The sequence below is a fragment of the Acanthochromis polyacanthus genome, chromosome 16 (assembly GCF_021347895.1).
Source record: "Acanthochromis polyacanthus isolate Apoly-LR-REF ecotype Palm Island chromosome 16, KAUST_Apoly_ChrSc, whole genome shotgun sequence".
NCBI lineage: Eukaryota > Metazoa > Chordata > Actinopteri > Pomacentridae > Acanthochromis > Acanthochromis polyacanthus.
The window spans coordinates 19,669,567-19,686,094 of NC_067128.1; the positions used below are offsets into that span (position 1 = coordinate 19,669,567).

General features: G+C 38.8%; 1 protein-coding gene and 1 long non-coding RNA gene across 2 annotated transcripts; one reads left to right on the forward strand and one right to left on the reverse strand.

The window, feature by feature from the left end:
* Positions 1 to 1,946: 1,946 nt before the first annotated feature.
* Positions 1,947 to 15,592, reverse strand: aida (axin interactor, dorsalization associated). The gene is given in 12 exon segments (XM_022211489.2): positions 1,947 to 5,195; positions 5,288 to 5,405; positions 7,045 to 7,167; positions 7,384 to 7,506; positions 9,970 to 9,990; positions 9,993 to 10,032; positions 10,034 to 10,076; positions 11,927 to 11,990; positions 12,077 to 12,131; positions 13,343 to 13,396; positions 13,480 to 13,546; positions 15,272 to 15,592. Coding segments are annotated over 12 exon segments (915 nt in total). The 5' UTR covers positions 15,379 to 15,592; the 3' UTR covers positions 1,947 to 5,095.
* On the forward strand, positions 13,556 to 15,485 carry LOC127530306 (uncharacterized). Its single transcript, XR_007936859.1, has 2 exons — positions 13,556 to 15,074; positions 15,167 to 15,485. It is a non-coding gene; the product is annotated as an uncharacterized LOC127530306 (long non-coding RNA).
* Positions 15,593 to 16,528: the final 936 nt, after the last annotated feature.

Below are 16,528 nucleotides of genomic sequence, written 5' to 3' on the forward strand. Positions count from 1 at the left end.
AAATAAGTAAGAGCCTTCCATTGGATAATTACTGCAGTGATGAATATGTTTCAGCCGCAACAACATTTTTAACCATAGCTGATGCAGTGAGGAGCTGCACAGCGGAGTAGTGGTTAGCACTTTTGCCTTGCAGTGAGAAGATCCCGTTTGAATCCCGGGGTGGGCCTAGGATCTTTCTGCATGGAGTTTGCATGTTCTCCCCTGTGCATGCGTGGGTTTTCTCCAGGTACTCCGGCTTCCTCCCACAGTCCAAAAATATGCTGAGGTTAATTGGTTACTCTAAATTGCCCGTAGGTGTGAATGTGAGTGTGATTGTGTGTCTGTATATGTAGCCCTGTGACAGACTGGAGACCTGTCCAGGGTGTCCCCTGCCTTCACCCGAGTCAGCTGGGATAGGCTGCAGCACCCCCCGTGACCCTAGTGAGGATAAAGTGGTGTATAGACAGAATGGATGATGCAGTGAGGAGCTTCTCATTTCTTAAACAACCGGAATGTCAGAAGACATATCCTGTGGTCATGGAAAGGATGATCACATTATTGGCCTGCTTCAAACAACGAAAACAACTAACGACATTGCTGAAACTACTAAAATTGGGTCAGTAACTGTACAACAGTACAACTAAGAGCAATGTTTAATAGTGAAAGTAAGACCAGCTCCACACTCACAATGCAAAGGAAACTCAAAGGATTTGGACTAAACAGCTGTGCAACTCTAAGAAAATCACTGATCAGTGAGGCTAATCAGAAAAAAAAGCTTCAATTTGCTATGGAGCATAAAGATTGAACTCTGGAGCAATAAAAGAAGGTCATGTAGTCTGATGACTCCAGACTGATTGTGTTCCAAAGTGATGGGAACATCAGAGTAAGAAGAAAGGCCGATAAAGCGATGCATTCATCATACCTAGTGCCTACCAGCCTGTGGGGGTTAGGGTTATGATCTGGGTTGGTCAGATTCAGCAACGTTATGTTACTAAAGAATGAGATCAGCTGACTACCTGAATATACTGAATGACGGTCTTTCCGTCAATGGAGTTTTTCTTCCCTCATGGCATATTCCAAGATGACGATACCAGGATTCATGAGGCTCATGGATTGGCTTCCTCAGAGTCCGGACCTCAGCCCCACTCAGAATCTTTGGGATGTTCTGGAGAAGCGGTCCAACTCTGCCATCATCAATATAAGATCTTGGTAGAAAATTAATGCAACTCTGGACAGAAATAAATGTTGTGACTTTGCAGAAGCTTATTGAAACGATGCCACAGAGAATGTGTGCCATAATGAAAGCTAAAGGCGGTCCAATGACATCTTAGTGTGTGACACTTCTTTTTTTGGCCTGGCAGTGTATTTCATGGGTGTAATATTTGCAAAACTTATGCACCCTGAAGCAGTAGTCTGTTTACCATATCATGCTCTGGGTGGAATACCATAAAATGCCTCATTGTAGCTTATTAGAATAAAAAATAATGTATATCTTTGATCCAATCTCCCCCGTCTATCAGCAAATCTAAAACACTTAACAGTTCTCAGTCCTGTCGAGGCACAGAGCTTCATACGTTACATTTATCAGTTAGTGTGTTATAGTTAAAAAGTCCAGATTTTTTTTGTCGCGTTTTAAAACGAAAATCAAAAAACAGATATGACAATGTAGATAATATAGTGAAGAATCAATTTGTCCAGTCATTTCAAAATAAAAGCAGTGGGCTTTCAGTTTAAAGTCTTACAAAGTCACTGCAAGAGCAATAAAGATTTATCTCTTCATCACGGTCCCATGCAAACATTTCATTCAGTTAACCGAATACATAAATCATTTGATTTGCAAAGTAACAGTGGATTCAAAACCTATTCCTGGCAGGTGATAAATACTGGTAATCTGTGTCATTCAACACTGCATTTTATGCTTTAAAAAAAACAAATGAAAAGACAGGCTCACACAGAATACACATCCGCAGCATTCAACCATTTTACTCTTTATACATTTATAAAACCTTCAGTATTTAAACACCTCGGGTTATATCCACACTGCAGTAGTGACAGTGATGTGTAGCAACTGAATGGTTAACTTCCTCTTGGTTCATAGTCATATTAATTCTGGGTTAACACAAATAAATGTATTTAAATCTGTCTTCATCGTCATAAATGTTATCTTTTATTATCACTTTACATGTATTATAACTCTCTGTTAAAACGTAAATGTAGATTGAACAGTTAACTGCATCTTTAAAATTAATAATCCACTTTAGAGTCTGTAGTGTACCACTGCAAGGACCGGACTTGTATTATAATCTTTTTTTTTGATCCCGTTAAAAGGCATCTGAACATAATTCTTTAGTTTTGACATCACAATACTAATGCTCTTCTAAAGGGATACAGTTTCATTTTTCAGGCAAAAGATACACCTTCTCATTCAATGGTTTTCATTTGTTGTAATTATTTTCTAAATTGCAGATTAATACTGAAGACATCTGGAATTATGCTGAAAATAGAAGTGTTAAACAAACCAGAATATGCTTTATATTTTAGATTCTTCAAAGCAGCACTAATCAAGCAGTAATCAAAGCAAAAGGTTATTCCTTTGAAGAATCTGTAACATAAAAGCTATTCTGGTTCATTTAACCATTTTTCAACATAATTCCATATGTGTTCTTTCATCGTTGTGATGTATTCAGCATTAATCTACAATGCAGAAAATAATCAAAATAAATAAAAACCCTCAAAAGGCGCGTCCAAACTTTTGACCGGTACTGTGCATCGTGTTAATAACTGAGCTGTACAGGTGCTGTTGGGCAGATTTCATGTGGTAGTTTCACATTTACTACACAACTGTGAGCTTGGCATTGATCCACTTCTGTAACTGTCAGTCAGAAAGTACAAAAACTATTCCTTTAAATAAGAGACTTGCCTTTAAAGTTGTTACAAAACAAACTATAATGTAAAATGGTGAGATGGAATACATGACAGGCACGTAATAAGAAGAATAGAAAAACTTACATTCCTAGACCCTTTTTACAAAAATAAAGAAAAAAATTAACTGCCAAACAATATGAACTTGATAGTTTTATAATTCACAATGTTAAATGTTATATGGATCATCTTCATTCCTCGGTCAAGGCAGGGCTGTGTGATCATTGCCATTGATTTGTGTCTGCAAGAATTTCCAAAAATTGCCAAGTTGAATTTGATGAAATTTGGTGGTGGAGTGGCTCATTCTAGCACAGAGCCAGATCACATTCATTAAACCTGCAAACAACATATTCGCCTTGATGGAGGATGCCCTTCCAGTTTGTTTATGAGACTCTGTAGACCATCCTGAACTATCCATGGGTCATTCTGGAATTGGAGGACATTTTACATCCTACCCATCAACTTTCAAATAATCCATGTACAAAATGCTAAAACGTGCACTTGTTGTTTAAAGTTACTTGTCTTGAGACCAATTCTTAAAAAAAAAAAAAAAAAAAAGAGAGAAGAATGTTTGAAAATGTTCTTTAAAATGCCAAATAAGTCTGGAGTTTCCCCTAAAATGCCATTTTTCTCCCGTCCCACCCCCATGATGACCAAACTGAACCTAAAATAAAACAGTTAAAATAAAAATTGCATCTCCTTTTTCTGGTATTATATTTGTCATTGATGTCTCTTCTAATTGTGGGAACTTTGTTTTATTAAACATGTTTTAAATAATAATTATTATGTATGAAACGTATGTCCCACAACAACCCTGTCAGCAAAACCTTTTAGCTGCTAGAAGAAGAAAACAGTGAATCGTGCGAAATGCTGAAATTAACATCTGAAAGTTTTCCAAAAGAATGGGTAGAACAAAGCCATGTCTTTTCTCCTCTTTTTCATGATTTCACAACTTTGTCAGTCTTGATTCAATGTCTCACTCTACCTCATATTGTCAGGATAACATTAATTACTTTACTTTTTTCCCCATCAGTAAATTTGTCCTCTTGGTCAGCAGTAACAGCTAGCGAAATATCTAGAATCTACTCCTGAGAAAAAGCTAACATTAGCATGGATTAGCAACCCTGCTACTGTGATTAGAGTAGGGCTAGCAAACAAATAAAACATGGAATAAAAATGGTATCATTGATGTGTAAGCTGAACCAATCAAAACTTAGATAGTTTGTTACCTCCTATTGATGAATATGTAGCAGAAAATTGTAAAAGAGAAGGTTGATTTTTCAAAAATTTTGAAGCCCAAATGTCCTCCAATTCTGGAATGACCCCCAAATAATTCTCCTTGTAGCCCCAAAAAACAGAGGCTGATTTGCATTCAGTTCATGTAGGGAATAGCCTTGGTGAATTTCCCATTACTTCCTTAACAAGTCCATGAAAAGTGGTCACACTCACAGGCACACATTTTGTGCTGCTGTCTGTTTTGAACAGGACGTTCTTGGAAAAGAGATTCTTGCTTTTCCTGGTAAAATAAGAGGGGAGATGACCTGCCACTGCATTGTAAACGGCACCGGCAATAATCAAACAATGTTAAAAAGCACAAAACCTCAAACAGCGTAAACTATTTTTAAGATACCAATACCACAGAAGTAGTACTTTGTGATAGGCATGTGCACGTAGCATTTTGCGTTTGTAGAGGCACATACTTCATCATCACTGTGTGCTCCACGTTGCTTTCACCGAGTCCCCTACACAGAACGCTTCCAGTCTCTTGCAGTGAAAGCAGGGGCTGAATGCTGAAGGGTTAACGTGCTGCTGACTTTTGCCTGACAGTCCAAAGTCCTACGGCACAGACATGACGAGCCAAACTGTAAAGACCTCAGCTCCAGTTAAGCAGCTACGGTGACTTGTGTCCTCGTTTCCCCAAATCAGTGAGCAAAGGAAGACTACAGATGAGGAGGTTTAACTGTTTCAACATGCTATTGCTGCATTACATCCAAATAGTTTTAAAAAAATCTTTTGGGTGTTTTGAAATGCACTTTTGAATGAAATCAAGAATATAAAAATCTAAGTGTGAACTAAAGCGACTAAGGTATGGGGAAAATAAAATACCACAGCCTTAATTTAGTATTGCTGAATGTGATGAGAGGGTACACCACATTTTGCTGGATGCGGATTAGAGAGATTTAGAGGTGGTGACTTAGCTGTCCTTATGTAATGTCTGATGAAGATGGAGATAAAGTGGTTTCTTTGTGAGAAGCTGCAGTTTCTTCCTTTTATAGTCTGTGGGCTTCTTGTACCTGAAATTCAAGAAAGAAATAGCATTTATGCCACGATCCCCCCCTGATAATGAAAGAATCTCATCGCTAAAAATGCTCATTAGTCGACTCACAGTTCAATTACAATCGGTCCGGGTTTGATCTCGTCCATTTCCATGAAGGCAAAACATTTTGTGCTGGTGAACCTCTTTTTGGGTTTGTAGTGCTTGAATTCAAAAAAGATAGCTGCGCCTGGAAAAATGTCAAACAGAATATGAATATGTGAGAGCTGACATAGAGAGTATTTGAACATCACATACTTCACAATGACAAGATGATCACATGACATGTAAGACTATCTCAGTGGCATTATCACAGGTAAGGAATTTAGTTTAATATTTGGCCCCAGGTTGTTGATGTTATGTTAAATTATTTGATGTGATTAATTCAGCATCACATGAGAAGAAGGAAAGAAGGGACAAACTTCCAGTTAGATTTTGACACAAATCTCCAAGCACAATTTTACTGATAATTACTATTAGCATCATTATTAGCACTATTGACAGTGCTCAAATACAAATATACACCCTGTTCAAAAGTTCGGGGTCACTTAGAAATGTCCTTATTTTTGAAAGAAAAGCAGTTTTTTTTCCAATGAAGATAACATTAAATGAATCAGAAACACAGTCTAGACATTGTTAATGTGGTAAATGACTATTCTAGCTGATTTTTAATGGAATATCTACATAGGGGTACAGAGGTTGTGTTAGCTAATGGTGCTGAAAGGCTAATTGATGATTAGAAAACCCTTGTGCAATTATGCTAGCACATGAATAAAAGTGTATGTTTTCATGGAAAATTGTCCAACCCCAAACGTTTGAACAGTCATGTATGTATAGATGCCCAGCTGTCCTGGTGAGATGGCACACCATAACTGAATTACTGTTTTCTATGCAGAGAAAAGGCTTTTTACTCTGCCAAGGAACACAGCAGAGTTATGTGACGATCGGCATTGGCTTGTCTGTCTGTCTGTTAGCAACAATACTCAAAAACAGACTAATAGATTTGGGAAAAAAAAAAAAAAAGCTGCATTTCTGACAATGCCATACGGGGAATGAACAGCCTTGGCGGAGTACTGTGCTCTCTGAGTGCTTTTCTTGTTTCATTGTAATCTGTAATTGTGTAATCAGTGTAATCGGAGTGTTTTATTGCTCACTTTATGACAAAGTATGGCAACATTTTTCAGTAAAGTGTGAGTACAAACAAAGTTGTTTGCAATGCAATGTTAATATGCTACAAGTTATAACAGAGTTTCTCCAGAAATCAGCTCGTTAAATTGAATGCATTTTAATGCTATACTGTAAAAATGTTAATGTCATGACCGTGAACTCAACAAATTACACCGTTTTATTTTTTTGTAAAGATTATTTTTATATGAAAATTGTCCCCTCATTTCCTGAATCCGGAAACCACCCCTGACCACCCACGGGCTGCAGTCAATCTCTGAAATCCACGTTTTCTTGCCATTTTTGCTGGAATTTGCATTTCCCCATCTCCCAGTTCTCCTACACTTTCCAAACATGCAATTTTTGGCACTTGTATCCAACTGGGCGTAGCAATTATCGCAATGCTTCAGCATGTTTATGCAGATGCAAATATCTAATGAATCTCAGTCTATAAGTATATAAAATTGTTATCAAATATTTTTCTTGAAATGGCAGAAAGAATTTCTAATGCCACTGAGAATCAAATTTAGTGATTTTATGCCATTTAAGGCCTTAATTTTTGCAAAATCAATTTAATGACTATTAATGCGTTTTAATGCCCTGCAGAAACCTTGTATAATGATATCTGGCAAATGTAGCTTCACCTGGTTAGTGTCAGGCATTACCTTTTGGCAATTTCTCCACATGTCTTTGGATCTCTACATCAACACTGAAGTGAACGTAGGTGTCTTCCTTTCTGGTGGCCACAGGGGTGTCCTGTACTGGGTTCAAATCGACACCATTTAAATCTGCAGGCAGGGAAACAGACAATGACAAACTCAGTTTCGGATTTGGGAATGTGAGGAGAAGCATTTGAGCAGCTTTCCTCTACAGAACCGTGTGGGACTGTGGTAAGGAAAGGGTGTGACCACAATCTGAAAGTTGCAGCTATGAAGCTCTTCACTGCCTCACCAAACTCAACGCACATTCATCCATCACACACCGCAGGCTCAGTGGATTTGTACCTTTAACACTAATGGTCATGTATGGATCAATGCACTGCCCGGCATCCTTCAACCCAATTTTTGCTATCTTTATTGTGAGTAGCGTCATCCCAGGCTCTGAAGGTAACCGTGGCAACAAGGTACCTGTAAGAGGACAAAGGTGGAAGACGTGAGCACTGAAGTGTAACCAACAACCAGTAGATAGTGTTTCAGCAGGATGCTTTTTACCGTTTGATGTCATGCCTTACTTAGTTACAATTTGAAAGTGATACGTGACACATTTATTTTCAGAAGTTAAGTGTTACTCCACTTCCTAGTTAGCTTCTGTTCTACAGCTTTAAGTTGTTCCATCAAGTTTTCACAGGGAACTTCTTTTAGTGGTCTTCTTGAAAGTGAAACACGATGCTGACCTTAAACTAACCGACTACGTTGTTAAGTTGAGCTCCTCACTAAACAGTTGCCAGTTTTACCACATAAACTGCACTTTTATCACTTGAAGTTCTGTTTCTGGCTAGTTGAGGGACTCAAGTCCAATATTCACTCTTCTTTTAGCTTTGTTTAGCAACTCCAGACGGAAATATTCAGCTCATTAGCTGCTAAATACTCCACCACATTCACCAGCTACAGTGGGCTTTAGAAATGGCTTTGAAATCCTTTCCAGACTGATCGATGTCGGTTACTTTATTTCTCATCTGTTCTTGAATTTCTTTGGATCACAGCATTTTGCTGACGCTTTCTGAGATCTTTTTGATGACTTCATTTTGTCAGACAGCTTGTATTTAAGCAATTTCTTGGATGAACAGGTCTGGATGTAACCAGTCTTGTGTGTGGTCAGTGAAACTGCACTCACTTTCCAAAATATGTGATTAGCCACAGTTAATTCATGATTTAACAAGGGGGGTAATTACTTTTCCACATAGGGCCAGGTAAGTTTGGACAGCTGCTTTCCCTTAAAACATGAAATCGTCATTTAAAAACTGCATTTTGTATTTACTTTGGTAATATTTGTCTAATATTTACATATGTTTGATGGTCTCAAACATTTACGTGGAGGAAATATTCTAAAAAAGTAAGTATTTGAGAAGGGGGCAAATACTTTTTCACAGCACTATAGTTGCTAACTTTGTCTTCCTGCATTTTAGTGCCAAGCTAAAACCAGCTGACTGCTGTATCTGCAAATGAAGTCTATTTAAAACAGTGAAAATGAACCTGAAAATTAAAGTTGTAAAGCAAAAAGATAAGCAAAAAGATAAGCTGAAAGATTCTAAAACCCTGCACAGATCTGAAGGAAACTGCAGAGACATTTGATTTTTGAAACATGTTTTTGTAAAATTGTCCATTTTTTACCCAGGTTTTTGAAATCTCACTTCAGCCTGGTGATGGAGACACTTATTGTGTTTCAAAAGTCTCTTATCCATAGACACCAAGGATGTTCAGTTTTGTCTTCAAGTTCCAGAGCTATTATTGACTGAATTGGGAAAACATTGAGCTTTTAAGTTATTTTAAGCAATGTGACGGTCAGTGTACGTTTGTCTGTCTGTCCGTTTGTTCACATTACTCAAAAATGGACTGACGGATTTGGATGAAATTTTCAGGGAAGGTCAGAAATGACACACGGACCAACTGATTAGATTTTGGCAGCGATGCAGCTTATAGTCTGGATCCACGGATTTGTCGGATTTGTGTGAGATAGCGGCACGGCGTCACTGTAACTGTGACAACAAGTGAACACTACGTCAGCTGCCTGCTGACGATCACATGATTGCAATCCTGCTACAAATCCACCGCTGTGGACTTCTCCATCTAAAATTATTTAAGGAACAACTGATTAAATTGAGGGGGGTGTTTCCGAGTCCGGTCAGTTCCCACGGCCCGCTACATATTTAGGTCAAGCACTTCGGTATATGTATATAATACACACATGCATAACACACGCTTGTGCTCAGCGCAAGGTCACTTTGTTGTGGGTATATCTATATTAAATGGCCACATTCTATGTTGCCGTGATTCTAATCATCAATAACTAATAAACAAATGCTGCATTTCTTTACAAAATATGCTGCATTTCTGACAATGCCATATGAGGGAATGAACATCCTTGGCAGAGTGCTGTGCTCTCTGAGGGCTTTTCTTGTTTAGAATATTTTGTACGTCAGAAACATCAATAAAAAGAAGTCCTCTCACTAAAAAGCAGCCTGTTCGACCAAAGCCAGGGAAACTTGGTAAGTGGAAGGACTTAGGCTCTCAGTCAGTAAAAGAGCAAACCTTTAACTTTCCCCGACAAGCTAAGAAGAATGATCTAAATTTAAATTTAACTCAGAATGACACACTTTTAATCCTAATTTGCAAATCCAATATCAAGCTGTGGTGCAAGGCCAAGAAAACAAGTCTATCAGGCAGCAGATGATGAATTTTGATGCTGTCATACCTTGCAAAGCTGCAAATGAAGCAGGCAGGCAGGAATGAGCGATGAAGCCATGCACAGCACCGACAAAAAGGGCAAAAGAACACAGTCAATGGGCCCTCCAAAACAGGACAATGTGACAAAATGAGACAGGACTTTACGCAGCCTCAACAGCACGTCTTTGATTAAATGGTGTGAAATACCAGGAGCTCGTGGTGGAAAGTTTCTGCTGAACCTGCTCCTGCTGCAGCATCTTCCTCCTCCTCTTTCTACCTCAAGGTTCTCCTCTTCACCTGGAGCAAGGATTTTCCTAACAGAGAAGAAAAAAAAAGGTTTTCCTTTTACATGAACTTGCAAAGACCATGTATAACATAGCAGATTTGACTTTCCAATGACTCCTGTAACTATTAAATTTCTGTAATGGAATCAATAAAACTGCGTCTTTGTGACAAAAAACGATCATGCATTTTGGTTATTCAATCATAAGTTTTCTAGAAATATGACAGAATCTGCTGGGTCAAAAGTTATACATACAGTTATAGTGATGTAGACAGTTTTGCTAATCAAACTTCTTTCATGACACGGCCCCTTAACTTCTTAACTGTTGATTATGATTGACTACAGCTGGTGACTCCTACGCTAATTTAAAAAGGCCCATTTTGTTGCGGTGAGGACAAACTGTGTCCAAGGCCAAACCTTCTGGCTGATGATTTCAGGTTTTCCTCAGGAATGTGAAGGTAATCCTCCTTCATTATGCCATTTACGCTGTGTAGGACCAATTCCATTGGCAGCAAAACGGCCTCAGAATATAATATTACCACCATGAGGTTTGGTGTTGTTGGGGTTAAAGGCCTCAACTTCTCTCTTCTAAACACACTATTGCTGAAAAGTTTGGGGTCACTCAGAAATGCCCTTATTTTTGAAAGAAAGGAATTGACAATACCAATAAATGAATCAGAAATCAGAAGTCAGTGTGGACATGGTTATGTGGTAAATGACTATTCCAGCTGGAAACAGCTGATTTTTTAATGGAATATCTCCATAGGGGTACAGAGGAACATTTCCAGAAACCATCACTCCTGTGTTCTAATGCTACATTGTGTTAGCCAATGGTGTGAAAGGCTAATTGATGATTAGAAAATCCTTGTGCAATTATGATAGCACATGGATGAAAGTGTGCATTTAAGGAAAACATGAAATTTCTGGGTGACCCTAAACTTTTTGAACAGTAGTGTATTTCTGCTCACTGTAGCCAAAAATGCTCAACTTTTGTTTCATCTGATCACAAAAACTATCCTCCAGAAGGCATTTTTTGTCCATGTGATCAGCAGCAAACTTCAGTTGAGTCTTAAAGTTCAGGTTCTACAGGAATGGGTTCGTTTTTGCACGGCAGCCTCTCAGCCAACGGCAAACGTGACTGTGGACATTGACACTTATGATCCAGCAGCTTCTAATTTATTGCAGATCTGCTTTATAAAAATTCTTGACCAACCTGATCAGCTATCCCTCAGGAGCAAGTGACAGTTTGTGTTTTCTTTCTGACTGTAGCAGTGACACAAACTGTACCCTACATTTTATCCTTACAATTGTTTGTACACTTGATTTTGGATCTGTAAGAAATGCAAGTGGGTTTCCTGACATGTTCAAGTCAATGATTTACCATGATATACTTTTTTTTGACAAGTGTATGCAAATATCGTTTCACAACTGTATCCACATCAACACTGTACTTCTCATTTCTTTTAAAAGTTTACATCTAGCTGCAAAAGTGAACACTGGTAACACACTTTCCGAAATACATGGTGGCTGGAACCCCCCCCCCCCCCCCCCCCCCCCCCCCCCCCCCCCCCCCCCCCCCCCCCCCCCCCCCCCCCCCCCCCCCCCACACACACACACACACACACACACACACACACTTCTGTAGATACTGAAGCTCATATCCCTTGTATTCGGTCAGGTAGCTCCATCAATTCAGTCCTCTAAGTGATTGATAACTACGACTCTGTTCTCATAATTACAACAGACAGTAAGCTGAAGTTTCATATCAAGATTATTTTCAACACACAGTGATCCTCGGGTAATCACTTCACATGAATGTTCAAATGATGCAGTAAAATATGAGCTCAAAATAGAAATAACAAATTCAGCGATAGATTTTACCTTAAGGGCACCGGCTGCACATCAAAGGGAAATTCTTTGTTGTAGGAAAGTATATTCTTAATTACTGTTAGAGGGAAAGAAAGAAGTTGATTACAGTACATTACATCAAAATACCCTGTCATTTATTAGAGTTATTAATCATGCACTTACTGGTTTCCAGTTTTTTGAGGTCTTCTAATTTGAACTCCTCCTTTGACTGAGTGCACTGAGGAAGCACAGTCAAAGGACAAGTTTAATACCCTACATCATCTTTGGGAAATCAAGTTTTGATAATGAAAGTACATGAAAAATTTCTGAAAGTTCACAGTAAGCCGTAATCTGACAAAAAGCCGCTTCTTTATTGCTACTATCTCTGTCCTATATATACTAGCACTTTAATGACTAGTTCCTGCAGTACGTTTACAACACCTCTCTGTCTAAACACAAACTGCACATTTTGGGGTTTTAAAGCTGCTTCTGAAATTCTTTGGATTCCACGTGTCTAAAGTTTGGCTTCTTCCAGCCAATGAAAATAAGAACAATGCATGCAATTTCAACAGAATGAATGGAATTAGTTTTTCTCTGCCAGAATTAGCATTTGAATCAGAATTTAGACTTTTGTGATAAAAGGGAGAATTTGAAAAGATGTAACTGAACAGAGAAATGAAAAGATAAAAGTAATTTGAAATTCTGACAGCACACAAGCAGCAAGTCTAAAAAACATAATGAAGGCAAAAGTGGCCATAAAATGTGATGAATGAAGCATACTGCACTGAAAAGGTTTTAAAATCTGTCAAAACAAGAACAATTATAATTGGTTTTGTTTGATAATCATTTTCACAGAGCATTCTCTCAGTATTCTTAGTGTGACTTTGTATTTAGTTTTATATTAGCATTTCTTTCACTTGGAGTTTGTGTGTACTACATACACTACCATTCATAAGTTTGGGGTCACTTAGAAATGTCATTGTTAATGTGCTAAGTGATTATTCTCGCTGGAAATGGCAGATTTTTAATCTAATATCTACATAGGGGTACAGAGGAACATTTCCAGCAACCATCACTCCTGTGTTCTAATGCTACATTGTGTTAGCTAATGGTGTTGAAAGGCTCATTGATGATTAAAAAAAAACCCTTGTTGCAATTATGTTAGCACATGAATAAAAGTGTGAGTTTCCATGGAAAACATGAAATTGTCTGGGTGACCCCAAACTTTTCAACGGTACTGTACCTTCCTTTTTTTTGTCGCTGCTCACTGATAAACTTTAGAAGTGAACATTATGTTTATGGGAGGATGCATATGATTTGTCTTTAGTCACATATTGTTTTAAGAAAATAAACACTGACCAAGTGACCTCAGTATTTCTAAAATCGTTAATATGACCGTGGATATGTAATATTCTTATGTTCATTCAGACTGAAAACAATAACACAAACCTGCAAACTGGCACTCCTCATCTCCAGACATGTTGCGATCTTGCCTAAGGTTTTCTTGAAAATAAAGAAACACTTGTCAGATTAAGCAGGACACCAGCGTTTTCAGTGCAGAAGCTGCAGAGAAATGGAATCATTACCTTTTGCTCCTCCGTGAAGTCTGATGAATTTGTTGACTGGACCTCTTTTTGCAGTTGTCTCGCTAGACTGAATGAACCCACAGGAACACAGTGAGATGCATTAATGACTGACTGGACGACTACTGAAGGCTCATTGTACATGGTGTAACTAAAGTCTGGACACATAGGAAATCTCCTTCCATCCATTATCTATACACCACTTAATCCTCATTAGGGTGGCAGCAGGGCTGGAGTCTGTCCCAACTGACTTAGGGTGAAGGCAGGGGACACCCTGGACAGATCTATCACAGGGTTACATATAGAGACAAACAATCACATTCACACCTAAGGACAATTTAGAATCACCAGTTAACCTGAGCAAGTTGTTGGACTGTGGGAGGAAGCTGGAGTAACTGGAGAAAACCCATGCATGCACAGGGAGAACATGCAGAAAGATCCTGGGAGGGTGGGGACACGAACCAAGATCTTCTCGCTGCAAGGCAATGGTGCTAATCACCAATCCACTGTGCAGCCCTATAGGACATCTCCTTAACTATATATTTTTTGCCTCCACAGTTTAAATATGGCTGTCATATTTAACACACACTACTGTTCAAAAGTTTGGGGTCACCCAGGCAATTTCAAATTCATGCATAATTGCAACAAGGGTTTTCTAATCATCAATTAGCCTTCCAATATCATTAGCTAACACAATGTAGCATTAGAACACAGGAGTGATGGTTGCTGGGAATGTTCCTCTGTACCACTATGGAGATATTCCATTAAAAACAGCCGTTTCCAGCTACAATAGTCATTTACCGCATTAAAAATGTCTAGACTGTATTTCTGATTAATTTAATGTTCTCTTCATTAAAAAAAATGCTTTTCTTTCAAAAATAAGGACATTTCTAAGTGACCCCAAACTTTTGAACACTAGTGTACTTAGTCGGTCATGAAAGCTCAATGAAAAATCCTTTTTTTTCTCCTATCAAATATATATTAAATCCAATATACAGGCTGTCCCTAAAGTCTGGACACGTAGGAAATCTCATTAACTATAATATTTTTGCCTCCACAGATTAAATATGGCTTTGTCCATCCTTCATATCCACTGTGAAATACCAGTTCAACTCTTTCTTCTTTCAATAAAGACATTAAATCTGTGGAGGCAAAAAATTACAGTTAATTAGATTTCCTGTGTCCAGACTTTCGGGACTCCCTGCTGTTTGCGTCCTTGCGCCCCCTTGCGGTCAAGAAAATGTGTTATCAGGATCGAGACATTGGATTTATTAGTGCAGTTTTAAGTAAAACTAAAAGATACCCAACAAAGCAAGCCACACACTGCAAAAAAACAACATGCAAAGAGAATGATCTCATCTGGAAAAAAAACCCAAAGTTTTCTTTGCTAAACTGATTAAAAACCCACCCACAACAATGAGAGGGTGTGGCTGTCTATTTGCCAATCCTCTGAGGGTTCATTCTGCACAGCCTGACATCATGAAGATCCTGGAGGACCTTCCTCACAGATGGACTCTTCCTCAGCTTAGCCTGAAGCTGCTGCTGGGGCTGAAGCTAGATGCACACTCCGCAACTACTGTCCCACATCACGTCATGGGGTGGGTAGGCTTTATTTACAGACCGACAGCTAAGAGGCTAACTTCTTGGGAGGCACCGTCCCCTACATGATGCTATCTCCCTGCACGTTTAGGGACCAGCAGACTAAACGGAAGGAAAACAAGTTGGCCGCCCCCGCTGCAGTCATCACAACCGAGCCGTGTGGAGAGATAGGACACACATGTTGAATGCAACTTACATTTGGTACTCATCTATAGCCTCCACTAATTGTCCCCACGAGTCAAAGTCTGTGCCTTTCTTAAAACTGGCGTGCCATTTCTGGACAGTCTTGTTGACATCAGACATTTCGGCGAGGCGGTGACTCTCAGGGCAGCATAGCCGAGGAGGAGGCGCATCAAGCGGGCTTCGGCGACAGCGGCGTCGTCAACCAGGTTGTCTGTTGTATGGAGGGGCACGGATGTACCGGTGACACCCCGACCGAGCCCTTTCTGCCAGCTTATCCCAGTGTCGTATCCGCTGAAGAGAGGAAGTCCCGCCTGGAGCTTGGGGTGCGCGCGTTTCTGGACACGGGTTCGCCCGGGTAAGTGTGTAGCGGGAAAACCATAGACTGTATATAAATACAGTCTGTATGCAGACTGTGGAAAACACAGTGGGCTGATATTTCATTTAGAAAACCCACTCATTTCTATTAGTCTAAAATAGCTGCATTTTGCTTGTTTTGCCACAGTACCACAATGTTCAGGGTCATTACAGAATTGGAGGACATTTTCAATATTTTGGAAAAATTAGCCTTCTTTTTTTTTTTAACAATTTTCTGCTACATATGAATAAATAATAAGTAATAAACTATCAAAGACTTGATTGGCTGATCTTACGCATCAGTTGTACCATTTTTATTTCATGTTTTATTTGTTGTTTGCTAACCCTACTCTAGTCACAGCAACAGGGTTGCTAATCCATGCTAATGCTAGCTTTTTCTCAGAAGTTTCCTGCTAGATATTTAGCTAGCTGTTACTGCTGACCAAGAGGACAAACTTACTGATGGAAAAAAACAGTAAAGAAAAGTAAAAAATAATTTGTCCTATCCTGACAATATGAGGTAGAGTGAGACATTCAAACAAAACTGATAATGTTATGAAAATATGAAAATAGAAGAGAGGACATCGCTTTGCTCTACCCATTCTCTTGGAAAATTGTTTGATGATGTTAATTCCAGCATTTCATGTGATTCACTGTTTTCTTCTTCTACCAGCTATAAAGGTTATGCTAACAGGGTTGTTGTGGGACACACGTTCTGCGCATAATAATTTTTATTTAAAATACATGGTGTCCCAAAAAAAATTGACATCTTTTCGCAGGCCAATAGTTTTTGCAATTCTTGTTGAAATGACCTCAAATTTTCACAGGATGTATAGAAACAGATCAAGATTTTATATTTAATGTTTTATTTTTGTTCGGTTTTCAGGTTGAGCCATGATGGTCATTCCCAAAGAGA